Source organism: Indicator indicator, chromosome 1, assembly GCF_027791375.1.
Source record: "Indicator indicator isolate 239-I01 chromosome 1, UM_Iind_1.1, whole genome shotgun sequence".
Classification (NCBI taxonomy): Eukaryota; Metazoa; Chordata; class Aves; order Piciformes; family Indicatoridae; genus Indicator; species Indicator indicator.
This window is the reverse complement of record NC_072010.1, coordinates 129121360-129148077: the sequence shown is the minus strand read 5'-3', so window position 1 is coordinate 129148077 and position 26718 is coordinate 129121360. Positions and strand designations below refer to the sequence as shown.

General features: G+C 45.6%; 1 protein-coding gene across 1 annotated transcript; it reads right to left on the bottom strand.

The window, feature by feature from the left end:
- Nucleotides 1-1400: 1400 nt before the first annotated feature.
- Nucleotides 1401-26317, bottom strand: BCLAF3 (BCLAF1 and THRAP3 family member 3). The gene is made up of 11 exons (XM_054389206.1): nucleotides 26277-26317; nucleotides 23699-24277; nucleotides 22693-23352; nucleotides 19740-19918; nucleotides 18048-18162; nucleotides 17181-17244; nucleotides 14824-14942; nucleotides 11478-11592; nucleotides 7756-7851; nucleotides 4796-4951; nucleotides 1401-1430 (listed from the first exon to the last, which is right to left on the bottom strand). Exons 1-11 carry the CDS (start codon nucleotides 26315-26317, stop codon nucleotides 1401-1403), a joined length of 2154 nt encoding a protein of 717 aa, XP_054245181.1.
- Between the last annotated feature and the right edge of the window lie 401 nt (nucleotides 26318-26718).

Sequence of the window (26718 nt, the reverse complement as noted above, 5' to 3'; positions counted from 1 at the left end):
GATCTAACCCTGCTCTGCCTCAGCTTCAAACTACTCCCCCTTGTCCTGTCTCTAGACATGAGAAGTCCCACTGCAGCCTTCTTGTAGGATCCCTTCAGCTACTGGAAGGCAGCTCCATGGTCCCCCTGGAGTCTTCTCCAGGCTGAACACCCCCAGCTCCCTCAGCCTATCCTCACAGCAGAGGTGCTGCAGTTCTTGGATCATCTCTGTGACCCTCCTCTGGACTCACTCCAACAGCTCTCTGTCTTTCTTATGCTGGGGATACCAGAACTGGCCATAGTAGTGAAGGTGGGGTGTCAGCAGAGCAGAGTCAAGGGGCAGAATCCCTCCTCTTGTCCTGCTGGCTGCATGGCAGTACAGGAAGCCTCAGGGAATTACTGGGAATTGGAAGGACATTACAAACTCTCTGCATTTAAAGCAGTTTCAGTTATGAACAGCTTTGTCAGAAGTTTATGAACACTTACCTTTATTGGGTTTTTTTTCTGTTGTTGTTGTAATTAAATACTTCAGGCTCCAATTTCAGAATCCAGGAAAGCACCAAGTCATTTTATGATGAAAAAGATTAGAAAATATGTGGCTTGGTCAAGAACATCATACAGCAGAAAAAAGAAATCTCATGAGATAATCATTTTGAATACAGACTAATCCTCTACCAAACCCCAAGCATGCTTTCAGTGCAGTTAAAAGCTACTGCTACAGTACATCACATACCTGCCTGGCACCATTCATTGGGGGGGGGAGGGGGAAATCAAAATACTGAAAGTTATCTCAACAGTTGAACAATTTACAAATATATATCTACACACACAGATCAGAATCCCAAGGATATTATTGTTATTAATACTATTCTTCCAAAGACTGGTTCATGGACAATGACTGAACAAACAGAGGTGTAAAACCTATTGCACAACCTAAAAGGTCATTACTTGGAAAATCCTGAGCTAATGTGCTATTACCAAACAATTCAGGCACTTTTTTTTTTTCTTTTCCTTTTTTTTTTTTAAACTTTATTACCTAAGCAATAAGCTTTCAACATATAAACCTCTGAGCATAACCACTAAAGGTTCCTTCTGTAACATCATGCCTGGGGGGGAAAAACGTTCAATAAATAGGGCTCCCTTCAAGGACTTCTTTGCTTGAGACTTGGATGGAAAAGGAACTACAGGTACATACTACAAGGTTGCAGTTGAATTCTGTACTTCAAAAAAAGGAAGTATTAAAACTGTAAAAAAGGCCTGCAGCATTCCACTACTGAAAAATAAAGTTATTTTTAATCCAGAAAGCTACAGGGTTAGTTCCTTTCTCTCCTATTTTAAAGTCTTGATAAAAGTTGTCCAAAAAACTGAACGGATGTTCCCTTTGCTGTGTTATCTGGTTCCACTTGAGGGTGACAGCTTAGTTCAGGTTTCTGTGGCAATATTTAAGTTTCCCTGTAGAGAGGAAAAAAAAAACAATTGTTATTGTCACAGAATGATCTGGGTTGGAAGAGACCTCCAAAGGCCAGTAGGCCAACCCCCTCTGCAGTCAGCAGAGGCATCCTCAACTAGATCAGGTTACTCACAGCCCTGTGCAGCCTGACCTTGAAGATCTCCAGGGATGGGACCCCAACTACCTCCTTGGGCAACCTGCTGCAGTGTTCCACCACCCTCATAGTGCAGAACTTGTTCCTAATGTCTAATCTAAATCTTTTCTCATTTTGAACCATTGTCCCTCGTCCTGTCCCTGCAGGCCTTTGCAAACAGTCCCTCTGCAGTCTTCTTGTAGCCCCTTTCATGTACTGGCAGGCTGCTCTTAGGTCTCCCTGGAGCCTTCTCTTCTCCAGGCTGAACACCCCCAGCCTGTCCTTATAACAGAGGTGCTCTAACCCCCTGATCATTTTCGTGGCCCTCCTCTGGACCTGCTCCATCAGGTCCATGTCCTTCCTGTGCTGGGGGCTCCACAGCTGGATGCAGTACTCCAGGTGAGGTCTCAGAGCAGAGTGGCAGAACCATCTCACTCGATCTGTCAGTTGTTCCAGTGGGAAAAAGCCTCCCAACTTCCCTAAGTACTGGATTATTTGGTTTAAACAGCAGAGCTGTAAAGACACTCCCTTAAAGTGTGCAGATGCATAATTGTTTCAAAAAGGTGAAATAAAGATATTCAGCTCAGTTTAAGCCAAACCTCAAGGTCAAGTTAATCATTACAAGAGGAAAAATACAAGAAAAGCTAGAATCTGAGGAAGGTTTCTGGGGTTTAGGTATTAGCCAAGCAGCAATCAGTATGCTGTTATGAAAGTGGCTCTGTCATAATGACTCTTCAGGATTTATTTGACTTTAGCCTCATGCTACTCAGGTTCATCAGGGCCTACAAATCAATATTCAGCTCTTCTTATGCTTCTCTAATTCAAATGGTTATCTGCAGCAGCCAGATTGTGTTAACCATGTTTTAGAGGTTCCAGACAAGGACCTCAATACTCATAACAGAAAAGGACTGAAATTACTGGGGAAAAGCTCACAAAAGGACCCTTTTACCTCACCCAAGTATTTGGATTTCTTTCATTTTCTTTGGCTGGTTGTTGTGGGGTTTGGGGTGTTGTTTTTTTTTTTGTTTTTTTTTTTTTTCCCTTGGCTTTTACTTTTTTTGGGGTATTTTTTCCTGTTTGTGCTTTGGTTTTTTTTAATATTTTTTGTTTGATTTTTGTGTTTGTGTGTTTGGGGTTTTTCTTTGGTTTTTTTGTATGCTTTTGTTTGCTTGTGTGCTTTTTTATTGAGTGCGGGTGATTTGGGGTGAAGGTGGTGATTTTCTTTTGGGGGAGATGGAGGTGATGGTGATGATTTTCTTTTGGGGGGCTGGAGGCAATAGTGATTTTTTTGGGGGGGGGTGATTGTCTTCTGGGATGTTAGAGGTGGTGGTGGTTTCTGTTGGGGGCAAGGGTGGTGCTTTTTCCTTGGGGTGGAGGCGGGGGTAGTGATTTGCTTTTGGGGTGGAGGTGGTGATTTTCTTTTGGGGGTGGCTGGGGTTTGTTGGTGGGGTTTCTTTGATGGTGGTGGTGGGGTTTTCTTCTGATTTTGGGGCAATTTGGGTCTGGGCTTTTTTGTGTTTCTGTGGTTGTTTGGGGTTTGGGTTTTTTTGGTTGGTTTTTTTCTTGTGTGTGTGTTTTGCCTTTTTCTCCCCGCACTGGGCTGTAAACTGGAGGCTTTTTAAAACAACTCTAGGAACCAAACTCTAATCCAAGTGCTTATGCAAGCATATTTCCTTGTAGCTGGGTGGACACAGACTTGCAAAACAAACAAGAATTCACACAGGGACCCAGAACTGCAAGGGGCTGTGCAGGTCAACTAAGTCAATTCTCCAATGGCAGGAGTAACACCACACTACTTTGATCATACTTGATCAATTCTAATAAAGGATTTAGAATGGCTTAAACTACTGATCCTCAGGAAAGCTCTAACATTTTATCTGGTTCAAAATTTCTTCTGCAGCTGGAGATTATCATCACCCTGTACACACTGCCAACCAAAAGCTATCATAAACCAGATGGGCTGAATTATTTCAGGTTGAGCTTATCAAACCATTTTACACAGACATCATAGAGTGTGGGATGTAAAATTATATAGTGTAGGACTCAGAACAGCACTCCAGTGTGTACTTTAAAAGCAGATGATTAATTTGAGCTAATGTAATAAAGAGGGGAAATACACATAGTAAAATATATGAAATTATTAATATGCTTCAATCAATATGTTGATTTAAAGCCATGGCCTAGGAGGATATAACATTTTTACCCAGAGGGCCACTTTCTCCTCCTCTCAATAGGAAGAGAAATCAGCTGAGCTCAAGGCGAGAATGCTGAAGAACAATAGCAACTGCAGAATCTCAGAGGCCCCCTCTGAAGCTGTACCTGAATAGGCTGGGGACTGACCTGTTGGAGAGCAGTGTAGGGAAAAGGGACCTGGGGGTCCTGGGGGACAGAACGATGTCCCAGAGCCAGCAATGTGCCCTTACGGCCAAGAAGGCCAAGGGTGGGGTGAATTAGAAGGGCTGTGATTAGATGGTGGAGAGAGGCTCTCCTGCCCCTCTACTCTGTCCTGGGGAGGCCACATCTGCAATATTTTGTCAGTTCTGGGCCCCTCAGGTCAAGAAGGAGCTCAGGGAACTGCTTGAGAGAGCCCAGCACAAAGCCCCCAAGCTGCTGCAGGCAGTGGAAGATCTCCATGTGAGGCCAGGCTGAGGGAGCTGGGGCTTGGAGCTGGGAGCAGAGGAGCCTGAGGGCTGCCCTCAGTGCTGGGAAGAAAGACATGCAGGGCAGTGTGGGGAGGACAGAGCCAGGCTCTGCTCAGGGATGTCCAAGGACAGGACAAGGGGCACTGGGTGCCAGCTGGAGCAGAGGAGGTGCCATGGGAACAGAAAGGAAAACTTTTTCCTGGTGAGGGTGACAGAGCCCTGGAGCAGGCTGCTGCCCAGAGAGGTTGAGTCGTCTCCTTCTCTAGAGACATTCCAAAGCCACCTGGATGTGCTCCTGTGCAGCTTACTCTGGGTGCTCCTGCTCTGGCAGGGGGGTTGGACTGGATGATCTCTGGAGGTCCCTTCCAATCCCTAACATTCTATGATTTGCCATTACCCAAAGCAAGTTTCAACAGAACAACCAAGGAAAGAACAGGAGTGCAGAATCTGGATTGCCCATAAAGGCACAAAGAGCCAATATCCCAGAAAATCCCATCCCATTTATTCCAAGGGGACTGCAAAATCTGAATGGATCCTATGAATATTCATCCTTTACAAATGGATTAGTGATGAAGCAATTCAGCCAACTTACCTTTTCTTTCCTCAGAAACCCATCTCTGAACCTGTTGGTGGTGAATCCCCTGGCAGCACCGGAACGCAGGCGCTGGTACTTCGCCTGGATGTATAAACCCTTCTGCACTAAGCCTGAGCGGGGATGGGGCTGCAAGCAGCCATCTGAGAAGTTGCTCTGGAAAGGGTGGGGAAAGAGAGAAAAGTGCAAAATGAAGGCACCAAAATCCAAGAGTTCATAGAATCATAAATGGTCCAGGCTGTAAGGGACCTCCAAAGGTCATCCAGTCCAACCTCCCCGCACTCAGCAGGGACATCCCCAACTAGATCAGATTGCCCAGGGCCTTGTCCAGCCTCGCTTTGAGTACCTCCAGGGATGGGGCCTCAAGCACCTCCCTGGGCAACCTGTTCCAGTGTTCCACCACCCTCCCACCCTCATAGTAAAGAGCTTCCTGATATCCAATCTAAATCTGCTCTTCTCTAGTTTGAAGACATGGCCCCTCGTTCTGCCCTTTCAGGCAAACAGTTCCTCTGCAGCCTTCCTGTAGCCCCTTCAGATACTGGAAGGCAGCTCTAAGGTCTCCCCAGAGCCTTCTCTTCTCCAGGCTCAACACCCCCAGCTCCCTCAGCCTGTCCTTGTTGCAGAGGTGCTCCAACCCCCTGATCATTTTTGTGGTCCTCATTTGGACCCTCTTCTTATTTACAGTTAAAACATAGCTAAGACTTCCAGTCCTGAACAACACAAAGATGCATTTGCAAGCACAGAGCCTCTTTATTTCCCATTTAAAATTCCTCAGACCACTATACTGTGGCTCAAAGAACTGCTGTGTTGTACTTACTGTTTAAAATATCTGAAATTACGTTCCTCAGAGGGAAAAAAAAGTGTACAACATTAATGAGTTTGCAAACTTGCATGAAAGTAAACCAGCATCAACAAAATAACTTACAGAGCTTGTAGTGGTAGGATGAGAGGGAACAGCTTTAAGCTTGAGAAGGGCAGATTTAGACTGGAGATTAGGAAGAAATTCTTTCCAGGAAGGGTGGTGAGACACTGGAACAGGTTGCCCAGGGAGGTCATGGATGTCTCCTCCCTAGAGATGTTCAAGGCCAGGTTGGGTGAGGCCTGGAGCAACCTGGGCTAGTGGAAGGTGTCCCTGCCCGTGTCATTTAGTTCCAACGTCCCTGCCCATGGCAGGGAGGTTGGAACTAAATGATGTTGAAGGTCCCTTCCAACCCAAACCATTCTATGAATCCATGAATGAAAGCTCCCAACATTACCTCAATGCTATGGCAGCCAATGCTGAAGATCTCTCCACCCCCTACAGGCTGACAGCACAGAGAGGGGACTCATTAATGCTTTGATGTCTTTACATGTTAAAATACTTCTATCAGACCAACACTTTAAACTTGTTCCTACATCTGGATTGGGGCAACCCCAAGCACTGATACAGGCTGGGCAGGGACTGACTTGAGAGCAGCCCTGAAGAAAAGGACTTGGGGGTGCTGGTGGATGAGAAGCTCAACAGGAGCCAGCAGTGAGCACTTGCAGCCCAGAGAGCCAAGCAGAGCCTGGGCTGCAGTAAGAGAAGTGTGGCCAGCAGGGCCAGGGAGGGGATTCTGCCCCTCTGCTCCACTCTGCTGAGACCACACCTGGAGCTCTGTGAACAGTTCTGGAGCCTCTGTTCCAGGAAAGATCTGGAGGTGCTGGAAGGTGTCCAGAGAAGGGCCACCAGGATGAGCAGAGGGCTGGAGCTGCTCTGCTCTGGGGACAGACTGAGAGAGTTGGGGCTGTTCAGTTTGGAGAAGAGAAGGTTTTGAGCAGACCTTCTTGTGTCCTTCCAGTATCTGAAGGGGGCTACAAGAAAGATGGGGAGGGACTTTTGAGGGTGTCAGGGAGTGACAGAACTGGGGGGGATGGATTCAAGCTGGAGGAGGGGAGATTTATATTAAATGTTAGGAAGAAATTCTTCCCCATGAGGGTGGTGAGACACTCGGAGAGGTTGCCCAGGGAGGTGGTGGAAGCCTCATCCCTGGAGGTTTTTAAGGCCAGGCTGGATGTAGCTCTGAGCAACCTGTGTGAAGTGTCCCTGCCCGTGACAAGGAGGTTAGAAGTGGTTGATCCCTGAGGTCCCTTCCCAACTCTGATAATTCAGTGATTTTAACTTGGAAAATGATTTTTTTTTTAACTCCTCCAGCAGAATCAAGTTAGCTTTTTGTTTTCATGTTAGCTTAGTTACCTGACTTAGATTGACATCTAAATGAGAGAGCCTGAAAGGCTTTTAATCCAACAGTTCTCTTATGTTTAGTCAGGGAACAGGGGAGCAACAAACACACACTTTCAAACTTTTAGCTGAAATGCCTGCTGCTTAACTTAGCCATCAAAACTTAGTTTCAGCTTTAACTTCTGCTACAAGGATACACAGAGGGAGCTGAGGTTGTTCAGCCTACAGAACACAAGACTCTAGGGGGACCTTAGAGCTGCTGTTCAGTGTCTGAAGGGGATCTACAGGAAGGCTGGGGAGGGACTGTTTAGAAAGGCTTGGAGTGATAGGATGAGGGGCAAGGGTTTGAAAGGAGCAGGGCAGATTTAGGTTGGACATCAGGAGGAAGTTCTTTACAATGAGAGTGGTGAAATACTGGAACAGGCTGCCCAGGGATGTGGTTGAGGCCCCAGCCCTGCAGACATTCAAGATCAGACTGGATGTGTCCCTGGGCAGCCTGATCTAGTTGGAGATGTCCCTGCTGCCTGCAGGGGGGTTGGACAAGATGACCTTTGAGGGTCCCTTCCACCAAATGCAGTACTGGAAAGCCCTGCTCAGTCCACTGTCAGCCCTCTCACCCTCACATTGTTTCAAAGGAAACGTGGTCTATGGTGACTCTGTTTTCATGGCATTTAATACCTTTTAAAATGTGTCTCCTGGTACCAGGCAAGACTGAATCACCATTTTATGTAACATACATCTGATGAAAGCTGGTCTGTACCTTTAAATATCTTCTGATGGGTCCTGCATTTTCCAGATGCCCCCTGATGCGCCTGTGAGGGTAAGCATCAACTGGTCTGGATGAATAGTAAGAGTTCTAGGAGGAAAACAGACAGAGATTAGCTTCATGATGCCAAATTAGTCAAGACAACACAGAGTTTCCAGCCTACACCAACAAATATTGCAGCATTTGACACAATGACAGTTTGGAGGCACCAGAATAATGAGAGCACAGCACCTAGAGGGCCAGCTGGCTGAAGTGATGGCAGAGCCCCACAGAAACAAAAGATGATACAAACCATCCACAGCATCACGGAATGGCAGGGGTTGGAAGGGACCTCCAAGGATCACCCAGTCCAACCCCCCTGCCAGAGGAGGGCACCTAGACCAGGTCACAGGAATGCTTCCAGGTAGCTTTGGGATTTCTCCAGAGAAGAAGACTCCACAACCTCTCCGGGCAGCCTGCTCCAAGGCTCTGCCACCCTCACCGGAAAAAAAGGTTTTTCCTTCTGTTCCCATGGCACCTCCTCTGCTCCAGCTTGCACCCATTCCCCTTGTCCTGTCCTTGGACATCCCTTAGCAGAGCCTGGCTCCATCCTGCACTGCCCTGCACATCTTTATCAACAGGGCACCCCCCAGGTTCCTCTGCTCCAAGCTAAAGAGCCCCAGCTCCCTCAGCCTGTCTTCAGCAGGAAGCTGTTCCACTGCCTTCAGCATCTTTGTGGCTCTGTGTTGGACTCTCTCAAGCAGTTCCTTACTGAGTACCCTCCTCTTAGAGAGATCTAAGCAGGCAGCAATCCAGTTAAGGTTCTCCTTCCCTGCTCCTCCAAGAACAGATGCCTCAATTTGCCTGCAGCAAACGAGCAGACAGGTTGCTCTAGCAGTCACCCCTTCACTTAGGAAAGAGGGCAACAAGATGAGTAGCATGGACATCCCTGGATAGCATTTGGTCACCACAGGGATCCTCATATTTTAGAGGAGATCATGCACTGGGACTACACACACCACTGGAGCAGCCACACATTGAATGTGTAGCAAGGGACATGGGTGAGGAGAAGATTCTACTTTAACTCTGTTTTACAGGAGAGCATTTGGAAGGTTGCCTGCCACAGGATTTCAAAAGCAAGTGGCACAGACAAGCAGTACTGAAATTGTGTCAACACTCAACAGCTGCAGTCCAACAGCCATGGCTGCCTGAAATAGAGCACTCCTCCAGCTACTCTCCTTTCTACCTGGGGGTTTTGGCCATTTTCCAGCTGTGTGCTCTTGCAGCCCAGGCCAGTGGCAGCCTGGGCTGCATCAAAAGCGGCATGGCCACAGACGGAGAGAGGTGATTCAGCCACTTCACTCTGCTCTGGTGAGACCTCACCTGGAGTACTGCATCCATCTCTGCAGCCCTCAACACAGCAAGGACATGCACCTGATGGAGCAGGTCCAGAGGAGAGCTGCAAAGATGATCAGGAGCACCTCATCTCAGCCTGTCCCCACAGGGGAGGTTCTCTATCCTCTGATCATCTCTGTGGCCTCCTCTGGACCCTCTCCAGCAGCTCCATGCCCCTCTTGTGCTGTGGGCCCCAGAACTGGAGGCAGTGCTGCAGGTGGGGTGTGAGCAGAGCAGAGCAGAGGGGCAGAATCCCCTCCCTGTGCTGCTGCTCTCCCTGCTCTGGATGCAGCTCAGCACACAGCTGCCTGCTGGGCTGCCAGGGACCATTGCTGGCTCCTGGGGAGTTTGCCATCAGCTGACACCCCCAAGGCCTTCTACTCTAGGCTGCTCTTGAGCCACTCCTCACCCAGCCTGGATTTGTGCTTGAGATTGCCCTGACCATGATTATGGAAGCAAAACCAATAGAAGTAGTTAATGCAAAGACACAGCAATCTGCTCTGCAGGACTTTGTTAAACCAGAGAGTTTAAAGGGAAATAAAAATAGGAAAGTACAGATAGATTCTTGTTCTGATCTTCCAACTCTTCAGTTGCCTTCTTTTGGTCAGTTTGGTACAAGGCTAGTTGGACATTTCTTGCAGTCAAGGCTAGACAGACATTTGCCCCTACAAGGCAGAAGTTCTTCTGAAGTTAAAGCGCAGCCTCCAATTACTGAACATTAACACAACAAATACTGCCCTGCTGTGACCTGCACTGACCTGCTGTGCAAGCTGCTCATACCTTGCACTGAAAAATTCATAGTGGTTAACCGTGGGGGTTACCAAAAGTAGGTCACCACAGTCAATGCTTGTTTTCATGTTAATTTTTAACTCAAATTACTAATATTGGTCACTTAACAGGAGAGCAAATGTGGCGTTACTATCACTTTTTAGTAGTTTGGGTCCCTTTAGCTTGGAGCAGAGGAACCTGAGGGGGTGACCTCATCAATGTCGATAAAGATGTGCAGGGTGAGTGCCCAGAGGCTGGAGCCAGGCTCTGCTGGGTGATGCCCAATGCCAGCACAAGGAGCAAGGGTGGAAGTTGAGGCATAGGAAGTTCCATTGAAACAGAAGGAATTTTTTTTTCCCCTATGAGGGTGACAGAACACTGGAGCAGGCTGCCCAGGGGGGTTGTGGAGTCTCCCTCTCTGGAAATATTCCAAAGCCACCTGGATGTGTTCCTGTGTGACCTGCTCTAGGTGCTCCTGCGCTGGCAGGGGTTTGGACTGGATGAGCTTTCAAGGCCCCTCTTCCAGCCCCTAACATTCCATGATTCTGGGAGTTTACTGTAAGGACATTTTAATATGAGCAACATCCTTACCTCAGATCTTGATTTACTCATCAGGCTTTCAGTTTTCAAGCACCCATCTTTTACCAGTGCCAATACACACAGCTCCTCAAGCAACAATTGTAAGAGCCACAAGGAGATTTTACTAACAGACAAAAAATGTGCAAACATTTATCCAATACATTCATTTCTTTATTCTTGTGTTATAATGCTAGGAGTGGGGTTTTTTGTTTAGTCTGTAGGAGGCTGAGGAGAGACCTTCTTGCTTTCTGCAACTACTTGAAAAGAGATTGGAGCAAGGTGGGGGTTGGTCTCTTCTCCCAAGAAACAAGTGAGTGCCCACAAGTTGCACCAGGGGAGATTTAGGCTGGACATTAGGAAAAAAAAATTCACTGCAAGGGTTATCAGGCATTAGAAGAGGCTGTCCAGGGAGATGGTGGAGTCCTCATCCCTGTACATCTTCAAAAACATGTGTAGATGAGGTGCTTGGGGATATGGCTCAGTGGAGGATTTGGTAGAATAGGGTTAATGGAGCTGGTAGAGTAGGGTTAATATGTTGGACTTAATCTTGAAGGCTTTTTCCAAGCAAAATGGTTTTAAAACCCCTAATCACTTTTACTAAGTCATTATGAACCTAAAATTTAGTTCCACTAAGTGTAAAAAAAAATTCAAAACAAACAGTAGCAAAGTTGTTATAGAGTCTTGCACAGGTGTGCAAAAGCAAAGGGATTATTTTTGTTCTGTCAGTATTTGGTCATAAAAATGGTTTCAGTACACCTTTATTCATTTATGCTTCAAAACAATCTCTGAGGAAGTAGCCTTCAGCTGAATTGTGAAATGATGAGTTTTATTCTTGAGTACAGTCTGAAGATAATAAAGCACAATTTGGAATTTAAAAGAGCAAGATATCACAGATTACCAAATTTACATGAGTATGGACAATGCAGGGAAAAAAACCCAAGCAAACATAAGAACAACAAAGGCAAAAGCTACTAAAATTCTACATTTAAGCTTACCAGATGTGGTCTCCCAATAAATTTCCTAAAAGGTGGCTTCATGAACCTCATATGCTTTTGGAAGCCATCAAGTTGGGAGTTGTGCAATTTTGAGAGACTGCAGCTTTGCTGGTTCCTGATGTGTACATGTGAGAGAGAGAAAGAGGATGAACAGTTAAAACCTGGTATTTGAAATTACCTTAATGTAGCAGCTGTATCACTTTTGAAGTATGAAGTGAGTGGTTTGAAGTAATGTTTCTCTAGGATATTTCACAGATCAATAAGCCTCTGAGTAAACTGAAGAGTCAGTTGCAGAGAACAATACAGTGAGTTGTGCTGTGCTGCGCCATGGCAAATGCAGAGCAGCGTTCTGCCTCCCCTGCTGTGCTAACCAGGCTGCCCTGCCCTGCCCCGCCTCACCCGGCCAGGCCGGCTCACTGCTGCCCTCAGCTGGCTGAAACGCGTCCTGCAGCGCCACTTCTACACTTCTACACTGCACCTCCTCTGAAGCTGAGCAGAACATCCCACGTCTGGAACGATTCTAGCCAGATGCTGGCTAGGTCACAGAATGACAGAATCTTAAGGGTTGGAAGGGACTTGGACAGATCATCCAGTCCAACCCCCTGCTAGAGTAGGAGCACCCAGAGTAAGCTGTACAGGAACACATCCAGGTGGCTTTGGAATGTCTCCAGAGGAGGAGACTCCACAACCTCTCTGGGCAGCAGCCTGCCCCAGGGCTCTGGCACCCTCCCAAGAAAAAGGCTTTTCCTTATATTCCCATGGAATCTCCTCTGCTCCAGCTGGCACCCAGTGCCCCTTGTCCTGTCCTTGGACATCCCTGAGCAGAGCCTGGCTCTGTCCTCCCCACACTGCCCTGCACATCTTTCTCCCCAGCACTGAGGGCAGCCCTCAGGCTCCTCTGCTCCAAGCCCCAGCTCCCTCAGCCTGGCCTCACAGGGAGATCTTCCACTGCCTGCAGCAGCTTGGGGGCTCTGCACTGGATTCTCTCAAGCAGTTCCCTGATGTCCTTCTTGAACTGAGGGGCCCAGAACTGGACACAATATTCCAGATACAGGTTCAACAGGGCAGAATAGAGGAGTAGGAGAACCTCTCTTGATCTCCTAACCACAGCCCTTCTAATCCACCCCCAGATACCACTGGCCTTCTTGGTCACAAAGGGCACATTGCTGGCTTGTGGGCATCCTTCTATCCACCAGGACCCCCAGGTCCCTTTCCCCCCATGCTGCTCCATCCTCAGCAAGCCAGATGCCCTGGCTTTAGGCTTTTGCTTGCTTTTTTTACCGAGCAGATTGCTAATGCAGATGTTACCATAAACTTACAAACAGAACAGATACTTCAAAAAGCAACTATTAGAATTGAAAACTCAAAGATCACTGTACATACAGAAACAGTTTTCACAGCTGCATAAAAAAATTACTAATACAAAACCAGAGCCACACTGGACTAGTTGATGCTCTGGCAGGGGGGTTGGACTCAGTGATCTATTAGGGTCCTTTCCAACCCCTGACATCCTGTGATGGACATGGCCAGTATCCCATGTGAGCTAGGAAAAGCTACTGAGAAACCTGAGCCTCCCACTTGGACAGCTACTGGAAACAGCAGAAAAAAAAGCCTGGGCAGATGTGAGGCCAAATACACACTGAAGACATAGCCCCAGGCACACAAAAGGCTGTATCAGAGTCAGTAAGGTTGAAAAGACCTTTGAGATCATCAAGTTCAACCCTAACTCAACTACCATGGCCACTAAACCAGATCCTGAAGCATCACAGCTACAGCTTCTTGAACACCTCCAGGGGTGGTGACTATGCAACCTCCCTGGGCAGCCTGTTCCAACTCCTCCCCACTCTCTCACCAAAGAAATTTTTCCTAGTGTCCAACCTAACCCTCCCCTGGCACAACTTCAACTCATTCCCTCTCATCCTGTCACTGGTTACTTGGGAGAGGACTCCACCATCTCCCTGGACAGCTTCTTCCAATGCCTGATAACCCTTGCAGTGATTTTTTTTTTTCCTAATGTCCAGCCTAAACCTCCCCTGGTGCAGCTTATGGCCACTCACTTGTTTCTTGGGAGAAGAGACCAACCCCAGCCTCACTCCAACCTCCTCTCAGGGAGCTGGAGAGAGCAATGAGCTCTCCCCTCAGCCTTCTCTTCTCCACACTAAACACCCCCAGCTCCCTCAGCTGCTCCTCGTATGATGCCTCCAGACCCCTCCCCAGCCTCATTGCTCTTCTCTGGACACTCTCCACCCCCTCAATGTCTTTCCTATCCTGTGGCACCCAGACCTGAACCCAGTGCTCAAGCTGTGGCCTCACCAGTGCTGAGTACATCACTGCCCTGCTCCTGCTGGCCACACTGGTTTTGATCCAGGCCAGGTTGCTGTTGGCTTTCTTGGCCACCTGGGCACACTGCTGGCTCATGTTCAGCCATCCAGCACCACCCCCAGATCCTTTTCTACCAGGCTGCTTTCCAGCCACTCTGTCCCAAGCCTGGAACGCTGTTTGGAGTTGTTGTGACCAAAGTGCAGTGATATGTAACAGTCTCCTTCTTCCCCACCCTCCCAGCTTGGGAACTGAACTTCCTTTCAAGAATCTCCAGTACAATAAATTTCTCCTGCAGGTCCAGAGTTTTCCCAAGCACATGGCCAGGGTACACTGTGACTCTTTGCCATTCCATGCTGCATTCAAAGTGAACAAACAACAGCATCTTAAGAGCTATGTCCAAATTATGACCCCAGTGTAGACATTTCATTACCATCTAGAAATTCTTATAAGTTAAGAGACTTCTCTGTAATCAACCAACCTCACAACATCAAAAGTGAAACAGGATGACTGAGGTTAGCAAACAGCACTGGAACAAAAAGCTGTAACAGACCTGTTGGAGGAATTTAGCAGTAAAAAAAACTACTCCAAAAAGATCTAATTTTTCCTCATGAAGTTCTCCAAGAATCAGAAAAAAAAAAATCTAATTGTTTGCTGACTTTACACAGGACATGAAACAACCAGGACAACCCAACCTTGTATTCATCCTAGAAATCTTTTATGATACTACAATATACCAAGAGAATGTTAACGGCACATCAAGGAGTTTGAAAATAGTTCAGCTTCCTTAATTTGCTCCACTCTTCCCATTCAGTGCTACAGGTTGAGCTTTTTTCCTTTTTCCCATGGCAGCTCAAAACTCCGTTACAGAGCAGTTTGCAATGAACAGCAGTTGAATTTCAGGCCAACTCAAACCTAAAAGCTATAGAAAAGAATCGTAAAAAACCATGCCTGTAACTGTAGAGGAGTCAAACCAATGAATAAGAACTACAGGCTCTGGCCACCAGCACTGTTATTTGCTAATCACCTTGGAGCTCCATCGTCCACACGGAACACTCTGTCATCTTCCTTCTTCAACCTCTCTTTCCTTCTCCTTTCTATGTCATGCCGTAGATCATTTGGATCTTCTAATGCTCTCATAATGGTCTAGGTCAAGAGGAAGAGTTCAAGGCAAGTTAGGCATCAAGATGGGAAAGGAATTGGCTGGATGGCTGCAATCAGAGAGTTGTGGTCAACAGCTCCATGTCCAAATGGAGGCCAGTGGCAAGCGGTGACCCTCAGGGGTTGGTACTGGGACCAGTGCTGTCTAACAGCTTAGTTAGTGACATGGGCAGTAGGACTGAGGCACCCACAGCAAGTTTGGAGGGAAGTGATGCAACCAGAAGGACTTGGACAGGCTGTAGAGGTGGGCCCAAGCCAGCCTCCTGAAGGCTAGGCTAAGTGCAAGGTCCTACACATGGCTCAGGGCAATGCCAAGCACAAATGCAGGCTGGGTGAGGAGTAGCTCAAGAGCAGTGTGGAGGAGCCTTGGGGGTGTCAGCTGGTGACAAACTCCCCAGGAGCCAGCAATGGTCCCTGGCAGCCCAGCAGGCAGCTGTGTGCTGAGCTGCATCCAGAGCAGGGAGAGCAGCAGCACAGGGAGGGGATTCTGCCCCTCTGCTCTGCTCACACCCCACCTGCAGCACTGCCTCCAGTTCTGGGGCCCCCAGCACAAGAGGGACATGGAGCTGCTGGAGCACATCCAGAGGAGACCACAAAGATGCTCAGAGGGCTGGAGAACCTCCCCTGTGGAGACAGGCTGAGAGAGTTGGGGCTCCTCAGCATGGAGAAAAGCAGGCTCTGAGGGAGACCTTAGAGCAGCTTCCATTACATGAAGAGGGCCTACAAGAAAGCTGGGAAAGGACTTTCTACAAGGGCTTGTAGTGACAGTGAGAGGGAGTGGATTGAAGCTAGAGGAGGGCAGATTGAGACTGGAGATTAGGAAGAAATTCTTTCCAGTGAGGTGGTGAGACACTGGCACAGGTTGCCCAGGGAGGTTATGGTGTTCTCTCCCTGGAGGTGCTCAAGGCCAGGCTGGATGAGGCCTTGAGCAAGCTGGGCTGGTGGGAGGTGTCCCTGCCCATGGCAGGGGGTGGGAACTGGATGATCTTTGGGGTCCCATCCAACCTAAACCATTCTATGAATCTATGGACTAAACACTGACATGATTCTGTCCTTCAGGAGCTGCATGTGATATATAATCTTGTCAATGTAGTACAACTACCTGCACATAGGACACAGCTCAACTCAAACTTCCAAAACAATAACAGAAAATAGTTCCAAATTAACCTTTCTTTCACCACCTGCATGCTAGAATTCTGCATGGGGTTGCCAGGACAAAAACAGTCACAAATTCCAGTATCTCTGAAGAAGTTGTACTACTCTTAGATAAGCTGAATCTCTGCCTACCTGTACTATAAGAACAAATCCTGTAACTAAATCAAAACAATCGTGGCTTGAAAGGGGAAAATACAAAATTTCATGTCTCTGAATGAAAGCATGGAATAAAACAGCATCCTCAACAATTCTGTGGATGTTGAGCCATTCTAACATGAGGGCAGAAGGACCATAAATGCTTTTTGTAGTCTCAGAGGGAAATTAAGAGCCACATGCTAGCCACTTTGTATTTGCACTACTTAAAACCAGACAGGAGTTCAAGCAAGAGGAATTACCACAGCTACCCTGGAGGACACATCTGCATTTTAGTCATAAAATCATAGAATGGCTCAGGTTGGAAGGGAACTCAGATAATCTATTCTAACCTACCCACCATGGGCAGGGACACCTCTCAACCAGACTCAGCTGCTCAAGGCCTCATCCAAAGTGGCCTTGGACACCCCCAGGGAGGAGGCAGCCACAGCCTCCCTGGGCAGCCTGTGCCAGAGTCTCACCACCCTCACACTGAAGAACAACTTCCTGAGATGCAGGTTAAACCTCCTCTCCCTCAGCTTCAAACCATTCCCTCTTGTCCTATTGCTACACACCCTCATGAAAAGTCCCTCTGCAGCCTTCCTGGAGGATCCCTTCAGGTATTGAAAGGCAGCTCTGAGGTGCCCCTGGAGTCTTCTCCAGGCTGAACACCCCCAGCTCCCTCAGCAGAGGAGCTCCAACCCTTGGATCATTTTGTGGCCTTCCTCTGGACTCATTCTGTGTCAACACAGCACATTTGCACCACCATGGTTTCTGCAAATATGCTCAAGTGAGTTTCCTTCCAAATAATCAGAATTACTCATGGTTCTCAAAGCACAGATAAATTACACACCACGAGCAAGGGGAACATATTGTTCACAACTGTGTCATTCCAACTCACTGTTTGTCTAAAAAAGTTGAAGTAATTAAAGATACCTGGGGAGATTCAGATGGCACAGTTCGTTTGTTCTGAAGCTCTGCTAGAGACATGTCAATCCTCCTGGAACAGAAAAGTACTACATAAAACCAGAGACTACTACATAAACAACAAAAGCCCCACTGACCAACTACTCAATCCTTTACTGATACTTTGGACTGGGTGAAAAAAACACTTCATATGGTGTAGAGTCTGCTGAAGATTAACCAAGAGGGCCAACAGGATCCTGGGGGGCATTCAGAGGAGTGTGGCCAGCACATCCAGGGAGGTTTCCTGCCCCTCTACTCTGCCCTGGTGAGGCCCCACCTGGAATATTGCATCCAGTTCTGGGCTCCCCAGGTCAGGAGGGACAGGGATCTGCTGGAGAGAGTCCAAGGGAGGGCTACAAGGATGCTGAAGGGACTGGAGCACTGCCTGATGAGGAGAGGCTGAGAGCCCTAGGGGGTGCTTAGTCTGGAGAGGAGAAGACTGAGAGGAGATTTAATAAATGTTTATAAATATCTGAGGGCTGGGGGTCAAGAGGGATGGGACAGGCTCTGCTCCTTTGCACCTTGTGATAGGACAAGGGGCAATGGATATAAACTCCATCACAGGAGGTTCCACCTCAACATGAGGAGGAACTTCTTCACTGTGAGGGTCACAGAGCAGTGGAACAGGCTGCCCAGAGAGGCTGTGGAGTCTCCTTCTCTGGAGACTTTCAAGACCCATCTGGATGTGTTCCTGTGTGACCTGTGCTGGATTCTATGGTCCTGCTGTGGCAAGGAGGTTGGACTTGATCTCTGGAGGTCCCTTCCAACCCCTAACATCCTGTGAGCCTGTGAACTACCTTCATGCAAATATAGTGAGGCAAAGCAAGCACCAATTACCTGTGAATTTCTGGATCCGAACATACTTTAACTTCATTCAGATTTGCAGTTGGTTTATCCTGAATTTTGGAGAACCTTTCGTGGAGAGTTATGTGAGAAGAGGTAAAATAATTTGCTGTGGAGAGACATCAAATACAAGAATGGTTATTTGTAGGAGCTGAAACACCCAGTGGGAAATTACAGGTTTTAAAACACTGACTCTTAAGGACACACCAAGGTAGCTTCTGAGATTCAATTTCAAACTATTTCCCTTGCAGTTTAACATTCACAACTGAAAGATTAGGGCAGCCAACTTCAACAGCCTTCTTATTGAGCAAGATTAAGCTCAACAGAAAGTTAACTATTTGTCAGCTTTGCCATGGTGGCACTCAAATGACTGGGAGCTAGAAATCAAGTTCAGCACTGAACGTGATGCAACAGTCCAAACACTGCTCTGAAAAGCTAAAAGGAACTGTATGGAGCTATGAAGTTGTGACTACAGCAAAGCTCCTTTTGCCTTGTCTTGTTGCTGAACAAGCAGGAGAGTCTTAAGCACTCTTTTGAGCAGAAAACCCTTTTGACCTTAACACTCCAAAATAATGCCTCTTTCATGGACTAAGATTTCTTGCAATCATTCTTCACCCAACTACTTTAGAACTTCAACCTACATTTACCTTAAGCAAGACAGAATAAATCACACAACGGCTTAGGTTGGAAGGGAACTCAGAGATAATCTCCTCCAACCTCCCCACCATGGGCAGGGACACCTCTCAGCTAGACTCAGCTGCTCAAGGCTTCATCCAACCTGGCTTTGAACAACCCCAGGGAGGAGGCAGCCACAACCTCCCTGGGCAGCCTATTTCAGAGTCTCACCACCCTCACACTGAAGAATTTCTTCCTGAGATACAGGTTAAACCTCCTCTCCCTCAGCCTCAAAACATTCCCCCTGTGTCCTACTGCTATACACCCTCATGAAAAGTTCCTCTGCAGCCTTCCTGTAGGATCCCTTCAGGTATTGAAAGGCAGCTCTAAGGTCCCCCTCAAGCCTTCTCTTCTCTAGGCTGATCAACCCCAGCTCCCTCAGCCTGTTCTCATGGCAGAGGTGCTCCAGCCCTTGGAACATCTTTGTGGCCTACTCTGGACTCACTCCAACAGTTCTGTGCCTTTCTTATGCTGGGGACATCAGAACTAGATGCAGTATTCAGGGTGGGGTCTGAGCAGAGTAAAGGGGCAGAATCCTCTCCCTTGCCCTTCTGGCCACACTCCCCTTGATGCATCCTAGGATACAATTTGTCCTCTGGGCTGCTTAAGAACTATGACTTCATCTTGGGAACCTCCCAATTTTGCTCATCACCTCCACTGACAGAGTAATTCCCAGCACCGGGAATTCCTTTGTGACCTGCATTAGGGCACTGCTGGCACCTGGGCAGCTTCTCAGCAATCAACACCCCCAAGTCTCTCTCTTCAGAGCTACTCTCAACCTACTCAGCACCCAGCCTGGATCTGTGCCTGGGGTTGGCTCAACCCAGATGCAGGACCTTGCACTTTACTTTGTTGAACCTCATGCAGTTGGCACTGGCCCAAATCCAAATAAAGTCAAAGGCAAACCCCTGAGCTTTCACTTGACAGCAAATCCAATCCATTAGAGCTTTGGGTTTAATAACGATAAATACAGAAAGACATACGGTATAAAACTCCAAACATTACAGCCACCTTTCACTTGATGGATAATTGTGATTATTTCCTGAGTAAATTCTCTTGATGGGTCATTTTCAACATTTTGGGTTACAGACTCCATGTGCTCAAATACCGGATGAAAATTTTCCTTTTTCCTGCCAACAGCAACCAGATCATGTGACATCTGTCTCTCTGTGGTGTGACTAGAGGCAGTCCTAGAATAAAAATTTGCAAGCATTCACTTTAGAAGAACTCACTGGAGCTGAAAGCTTCACATATATGAGTAGAACAGAACAGTAAAATTAGAAAAATTCATTTCTAGGAATAAATGTGAGGAAATCGAAATAGCTTTTTCCCCCCCTTCGTGTTGTGTTGGTTATTTTTTTAAATAAAAAAAACATAAGGAAGAAAAGGTTAACAATAAAATACAAAGAGATAGGAGTACAGTCTCAGGAAACTGTTTCAGTGATGCACGTCATAGTTTAATTAGTGAATTTTAACAGTTTGATAATCTAGATAAATAAAACAGGGAAATGAAAATGCTGATGCACTTCTGCAGTGTAATTCTGAAAGGCAGTTACAGAACCACAGAATGGTTTGGGTTGGGAGTGACCTCCAAAGGTCATCCAGGCCAACCCCCCTGCAGTCAGCAGGGACATCCTCCACTAGAGCAGGTAGCTCACAGCCTTGTCCAGCCTCACCTTGAAGATCTCCAAGGATGGGGCCTCACCCACCTCCCTGGGCAACCTGCTGCAGTGCTCCACCACCCTCATGGTGCAGAACTTGCTCCCCACATCCAATCTAAATCTGCTCTTCCCTCATTTCCAACCATTGCTCCTCGTTCTATCACTGCAGTCCCTCTGCAGCCTTCTTGTAGCCGCTTCAGGTAGTGGAAGGCTTCAGGTCTCCCTGGAGCCTTCTCTTCTCCAGGCTGAACACCCCCAGCTCCCTCAGTTTGTCCTGGTAGCAGAGGTGCTCCACCTCCCTGATCATTTTTGTTGTCTGTGTGTCTTTGTTTATAAGGAGCTAACAATTGTCAAGAACACTTCAGAGCTGTAAAAATCTCATGGCAGCTTTGGGAACTGAATCATCACTCGAGAAACAGCTTTCAGGTGGCAACGTGTGAACTTCAGAACATGTTGAGCATCTCTTAAGTCAAACTTTACTCAATTCTAAGCAAATTTATGCCCCAAATGGTTGCACTACTGCTTAAGAATTATTTTGACAAGGAAGCTTAACACTTTCTAAATCCTGCTGTTCTTGTTGCAAGGAAAATCCTTGTCATGTGGAAAGATTTGAGGGCTTGGCCCATGGAAAGGCTTTCAGGATAAGGACTGTTTGCTGTATGTTCTGGATTTGAAGAAAACAAGACAAGAATTTCATACAAAAATTCTCCTCAGATAATAGCCTCTAGCAGGTGCCAGGAGTCATCTATTTGTCCCCAGTCAAGTGGAAATAAATACATGCCAAAAGAAAATCCAAACAATCTCAGCTGTAGATGATCTGAATTATCTACCTGCACCCCATGCTTAGAGAAAAAGTGCTCACAGCTAAGTTTATTCCAGGGCAGGTGTTTGCCAAATACCTATAGCAAGCAACATGAATATTCCTGCTCATCAGCTTCTATAAAATTAGGGTTTTCATCTTAAAAGAAAAATATATATTTAACACTTTTGGCTGTGGAAAGAAGCCTCCCATGAAGGAAATTAGCTGCAAACAATGCAGTAGTGTCTTCAGTCTGTAAATAATCACCATGCCTTGTGGGCAGGACTTGCAAGAACAGCAGCAAGAGGCTACCAGATGCAGGAATCATCCTGGGACCTTGCAATAAAATCCAGCAATAATTATTGTATTTTAATTATCACTCAGGAAGCTTAATGCTTGTGCTAGCCTGAGGAGGGTCATTACTCCGCTTCCCTTTCCCCACTCTTTAATACTACCCCCTTAATTTGCAGATATTAACTTGTCTTTGTAACTCTCCATTTGTATCACATGTTTCTGAAATATTGGAAAGGGAAGAAAATTGATAGTGATGTTTTATTTGGGACAAGAGGCAAAACACCTCTAAGATGAAAGCTGATCACTTATGGAAGGGAAGCTAATCACTTCCAGAAGGATTACTGCCATTAGAGGACATTCTTGTCTGCAACAGCAAGGCAACAAGACAGAAAAGCCTGCAGAAATCTACACAAACTAAGCTGCTTACTCTCTACTACTCTCTGGTTTTTCATAATATTATCACTTTTATTTTCCCTAAGTCTGCCAGCAGTGAGAATACCAAAGGCAACCACACATTCTAAGGGATTTTTTTAGGGTTTTTGATGTCACTTGGTTTGGGTTTTTTTAGTTGTTTTGTTTTGGGTTTGTGGGTTTGGTTATTTTGATGTTTGGCTTTTTGGATTTTGTTATTTAGCTGGTTTTTGGGTGGGTTTTTGTTTTTTTGTGGGGTTTCCTGGTTGGTTGTGTGGCTTTTCCCCCCACTTTTTGTTACTTTTTTTCTTCGAGGTTTTTGTTGTTTGGAGGAGTGGATGGTGCTTGCTTATTTGGGGTGAGTTTGGGTTTTGGTTTTTTTGGGGGGGAGGTTGTTTGCTTGATTTATTTTTTTGGAGGGGTTGGTTTTGGTTGGGTTTTTTGGGAAGTTTTTTGTTTGTTTATTTGGTTTTTTGTTTGTTTGGGGGTTTTTTGCTGTTTGGGGATTTTGTTGGTGTTTTTTTTGTGGGTTTTTTTTTTTGGTTTTTTTTTTTTTTTTTTTTTTTTTTTTTTTTTTTTGTTTTTGTTTTGTTTTGTTTTGTGGGGTTTTTTTGATAGATGTAGGCTGTAAATTTCCGGTCTGGCCAAACTAACATTTGACACCAAAGAAAATTAAAACTATATAATCTTGGTTTGCCCTGGTTATACCTCTCAAAGAAACTGTGCTTTTCTCCAGTATTCACAAAGAGATAGGAAGAAAGACAGAAAGAAAGAAGAAGAGGTGAGAGGAGACCAATACCTGTACTTGGTCACCATTTTCTTCATATCCACTTTGATTGTGAGCCGTTCCCTCCTACAGTTGACATCTGTCACTTTCACATCTGAAACGGTATGACTTGGGTCACGCTGGCTATCAGAGGAATCTACTTTCTTCCTGATTTCCCCTTCCTTCCTTACTCTTTCCTTGGGTTTGTTTTTAAAAGCTCTCAGATCAACATCCAGTTTGGAGGAGTTAACACAAGCATTGCAGCCCTTCTTTGAAGCATATTTATCAGGTGCTTCAACACGCCCTTCAGTCCGCCTCGCTCTTCCACCACTTAAGTAATCTAACTCTTTGCTGTTCCGGGCACCCTTAGAACCATATTTCTGCTCTTCCTGCTTCACATACTTCAGAGCTCTCTCATCTGAAAAAGGCTTTTCCCCCTCCAGGTGCCTGCGCCGTTTGTGACTGTACTCATAGGCTATCTTTGGGACAGAGCCCTCCGAGTACTCCCTTTCGGCCGGCCGGTGGGACTGGGCACCCAGATTTCTTTGCTCCTCCTTTTCTTGGTAGGGTGGAAAAGAACGTTCTTGCTTCCACTTGGAATTCCTTGCTACTTCTCCACCGTCATACCTCTCCATTTCTTGAGCCCTTTTAGACGTGTGCCCATACTCTCTGTAATCGTGATCTTCAGGATACCTGTGTTGACATAAAGCAATTTACACTTGCACTAGAGAAGAAAGTGAGAACTTATATGTGCAGAATGTTGGACAGCAGAATGCGTGGCCAGTTAACCCATACTCCCTCAGGCCAAGGTACAGATGTGCAGGGGCTCTTAAGAGGGAAATAAAAATCCTTTCATACTCTAGCCATCAATAGGATTTACTTAAAAGACAAATACTTCACTACTACCAGTCGCCCATAATTAAACTACAAAGTGGCCAACGTGTTTCAAGGTGGATATCTTCAACTATAATGGAAAACAGACTTTCACTTGAGGCTTTTACACCACAATACCCAGGGTTTAATTATTTTATTCCTATACCTCTTCTGTAAAGAGCTCCTTGCCGTAAATTCATCAGAAACTCTTCTGGGTGACTGACCATACTTCTCTTGGGGTAACCTCTGGTGCCTCAAGTCACCTTCATGCCATTTTCTTTCAAGTTTACAGGAAGCCTCTAAGGGTCTGTGAAAAGGTTTCATCCCTTTTTCATTCCCAGTGACTTTGTAGTGCTCAAAGGTGTATCTGTCTTCCGTTTTGTGCGGGTAGAACGGACGCTCGTGCTCTTTATACAGCATTTCTGAGTATTTTGGTGGTAACTGGCATCTCCTGTTGCTCTCAGCTCTTTCTGATGAACGTGTTCTGTAGGGCTTATGACTGTAGGAATCTTCCATGGGAATCCTCTTCAGGTTTGGGGAAGGTGATCTGCGTTCATACATTCTATGGTGGTTATTTCCATGAGGTGCAAACCTGGAGTTGCTTTGTCCGTACGTTTCCTCTTCAGCTCTCCAAGGCATTGGCTTCTTTGGGTCCTTTCGAAAGCTTTTATATTCACAGTCATAATTACTATGAGCATGCCTTTGCCTATGGTGCTCTGGACTCCTAAATGCTGGAGATAAGGATCTAAGGCAAAAAACAAAATTCACAATCAGTAGCTTCATAAAACTCAATCAACCTCTTCACGAGAAAGTCAGTTTAGTACTCAAATTAAAATCAACTGGTAAAAGAAAAACCCCACACCCAAGATATTCAAAGTGTCATTTGCCTGGCTAGAGTTTACTCTGTGGAAGTTTTCATAGCAAAACCACCCATTCAAAATAGTAGCAAGTCAATCATTTTTCTCTCTGCTTATTTTTTTTCCCCTTTAAAACTATAGATTTTGTATATAAGAAGTTTCCACTACACTGAAACAACTGTTATACACATTTTCACACTCGAAGCATTCCCTTTTTTAGTGCCAAGGGGGAAAAGGGAAAGGAGAAAAGCGTATAAAAAATTGGAAGGAAAAAAAGGAGAAAGAAAAAAACAAAATTAGATGGGAAGGAAAAAAGCTTATAAAAAAATTGGAGGAAAAAAGCACGTAAAAATTGGATGGGAAGGAAAAAAGCATATGAAAAATTGGTGGAGAAAAAAGGGAGAGGAAAAAAGCATATAAAAAATTGGAGCAGAAGGAAGAGAGCATGTAAAAATCGGAGGGACGATAAGGGGAAGGAAAGCATATAAAAAATTGGAGGGGAAGGAAAAAAGTGTATAAAAAATTGGAGGGAAATATAGGAAAGGAAAAAAGCACATAAAAATTGCATGGGAAGGAAAAAAGCATGTAAAAATTGGTGGGGGAAAAATGGGGGGAGAAAAGCATGTTAAAAATTGGAGGGAAAAAGGGGAAGAAAAAATTGGGAGGAAAAAAGGGGGAAGAAAAAAGCATATAAAAAAATTAGAGAGAAAAAAGAGGAAGAAAAAAGCATATGAAAAATGGAGGGATAAAAAGGGAAAGGAAAAAGCATATAAAAAATCAGAGGGGAAGAAAAAATCATGTAATAAATTGGAGGGAAAAAAAGGGGAAGGAAAAAAGCACATAAAAATTGAAGGGAAATATAGGGAAGGGGAAAAAGCATATAAAAATTAGAGGGGAAGGAAAAAAACATAAAAAGTTGGAGGGACAAAAAGGGGAAGGAAAAAAGCATATGAGAAACTAGAGGGGGAAAAAATACCAACCACAAACACTAATAAAAATAAATTTAAAAAAAAAAATCACTGTTTTCTTTGCATGGCAACAGAACTCTCCAAACCAGATCAACCCCATTCTATTTCCAAGGTCATTCCAAACTGTCATTGCAAGTCGTAAAAATGAGGCAGGTAACTAAGAGCATGAAGTCACCTGGATGTTATCCTGGAGACATACACCTATGACACATGCTACTAGGCTAGCGTCCAAAAAGGAATGTTCTCATTTCACTTCATACTGCTAAGTGTTTCTAACCATGCTGAAGATCAATTTGCAGATCAGTCCCAGAAGGTCAGAAAGCCTGGAGATCTGATTTAAGAAGTTGGTTTTGTTGTGGGCATCATGTTCTTTTTTTACCAGTCTATCTGACCCTCCCTCTGCACCAAGAGGCAAAACAGGAGTGAGTTATAGACATTACGTGCACCAAGTGGTGCTTGAATAAAATTAACCTTAGCTAGTTTGCTGCTTGGATTTTGTACTCAAGGTAGAATCATAAAATTGTTAGGGTTGGAAAGGACCTCAAGGATCATCTAAGTTCCAACCTCCCTGCCATGGGCAGGGACACTTTCTACTATAACAGGTTACCCAGAGCCCCATCTAGCCTGGCCTTAAAAACTTCCAGGGATGGTAGTTCCAAGTCCCATGCAAGCTGAACAATGTTCTTAGCAGACAGCAAAACTTAAACATCTCCAGCTTTAACAAAAGAAAAAAAGTTAAAAATTCTGAACTGGGAAAAAATTGGAGATGTTCAGTTTGAAAAACAAAACCACGACAAAACACGCTTTACAAATTGTAGCTCAGGGTGCAATTTTTTTTTTTAATGCAAGCTTTAAGTCCTAATTATGAAGTTTTACAGAGATCTACATTTCTGAACACAGGTTATAGATAAATATTTACCTTGGTTTCCATCGTGGTGATCTTGATCTAGATCTTGTCATCTTTTCTTACGTGTTAGCAGGAGTTTCTTGAAGCTGTAAAAACGATACAGTTTATTTCTCTGATAACAGAATCTCACTGCAAATTGCAACAGGGGTAGTTGATTTCAACAAATGTAGTGTTAGATCCTTCAAATTTGGGGTGAGGCAAGTAACTCTTTTCACAGAGCTTGGAAGGTACCTCCAGAGATCATCCAGTTCAAGCCCCTGCCAGAGCAGGATCACCTAGGGCAAGCCACACAGGAACAAATCCAAGTAGGTTTGGAATGTCTCCAGAGAAGGAGACTCCATGACCTCTCTGGGCAGCCTGTTCCAGGGCTCTGGCACCCTCACCCTAAAGTGTCTCCTCATGTTGAGGTGCAGTCTCCTGTGTTCTAGCTTCTATCTCTTGTTCCTTCTCCTAT

Excerpts from the sequence above, each read along its gene's own strand:
- BCLAF3 (XM_054389206.1), bottom strand. The coding sequence starts at position 26,317 with ATGACAAGATCTAGATCAAGATCACCACGATGGAAACCAAG. Across the intron at positions 14,943-17,180 it reads TGCCATCTGAATCTCCCCAG|ACCATTATGAGAGCATTAGA; the intron begins GTATCTTTAATT and ends CTCTTGACCTAG. Across the intron at positions 7,852-11,477 it reads TTATTGGGAGACCACATCTG|AACTCTTACTATTCATCCAG; the intron begins GTAAGCTTAAAT and ends TTTTCCTCCTAG.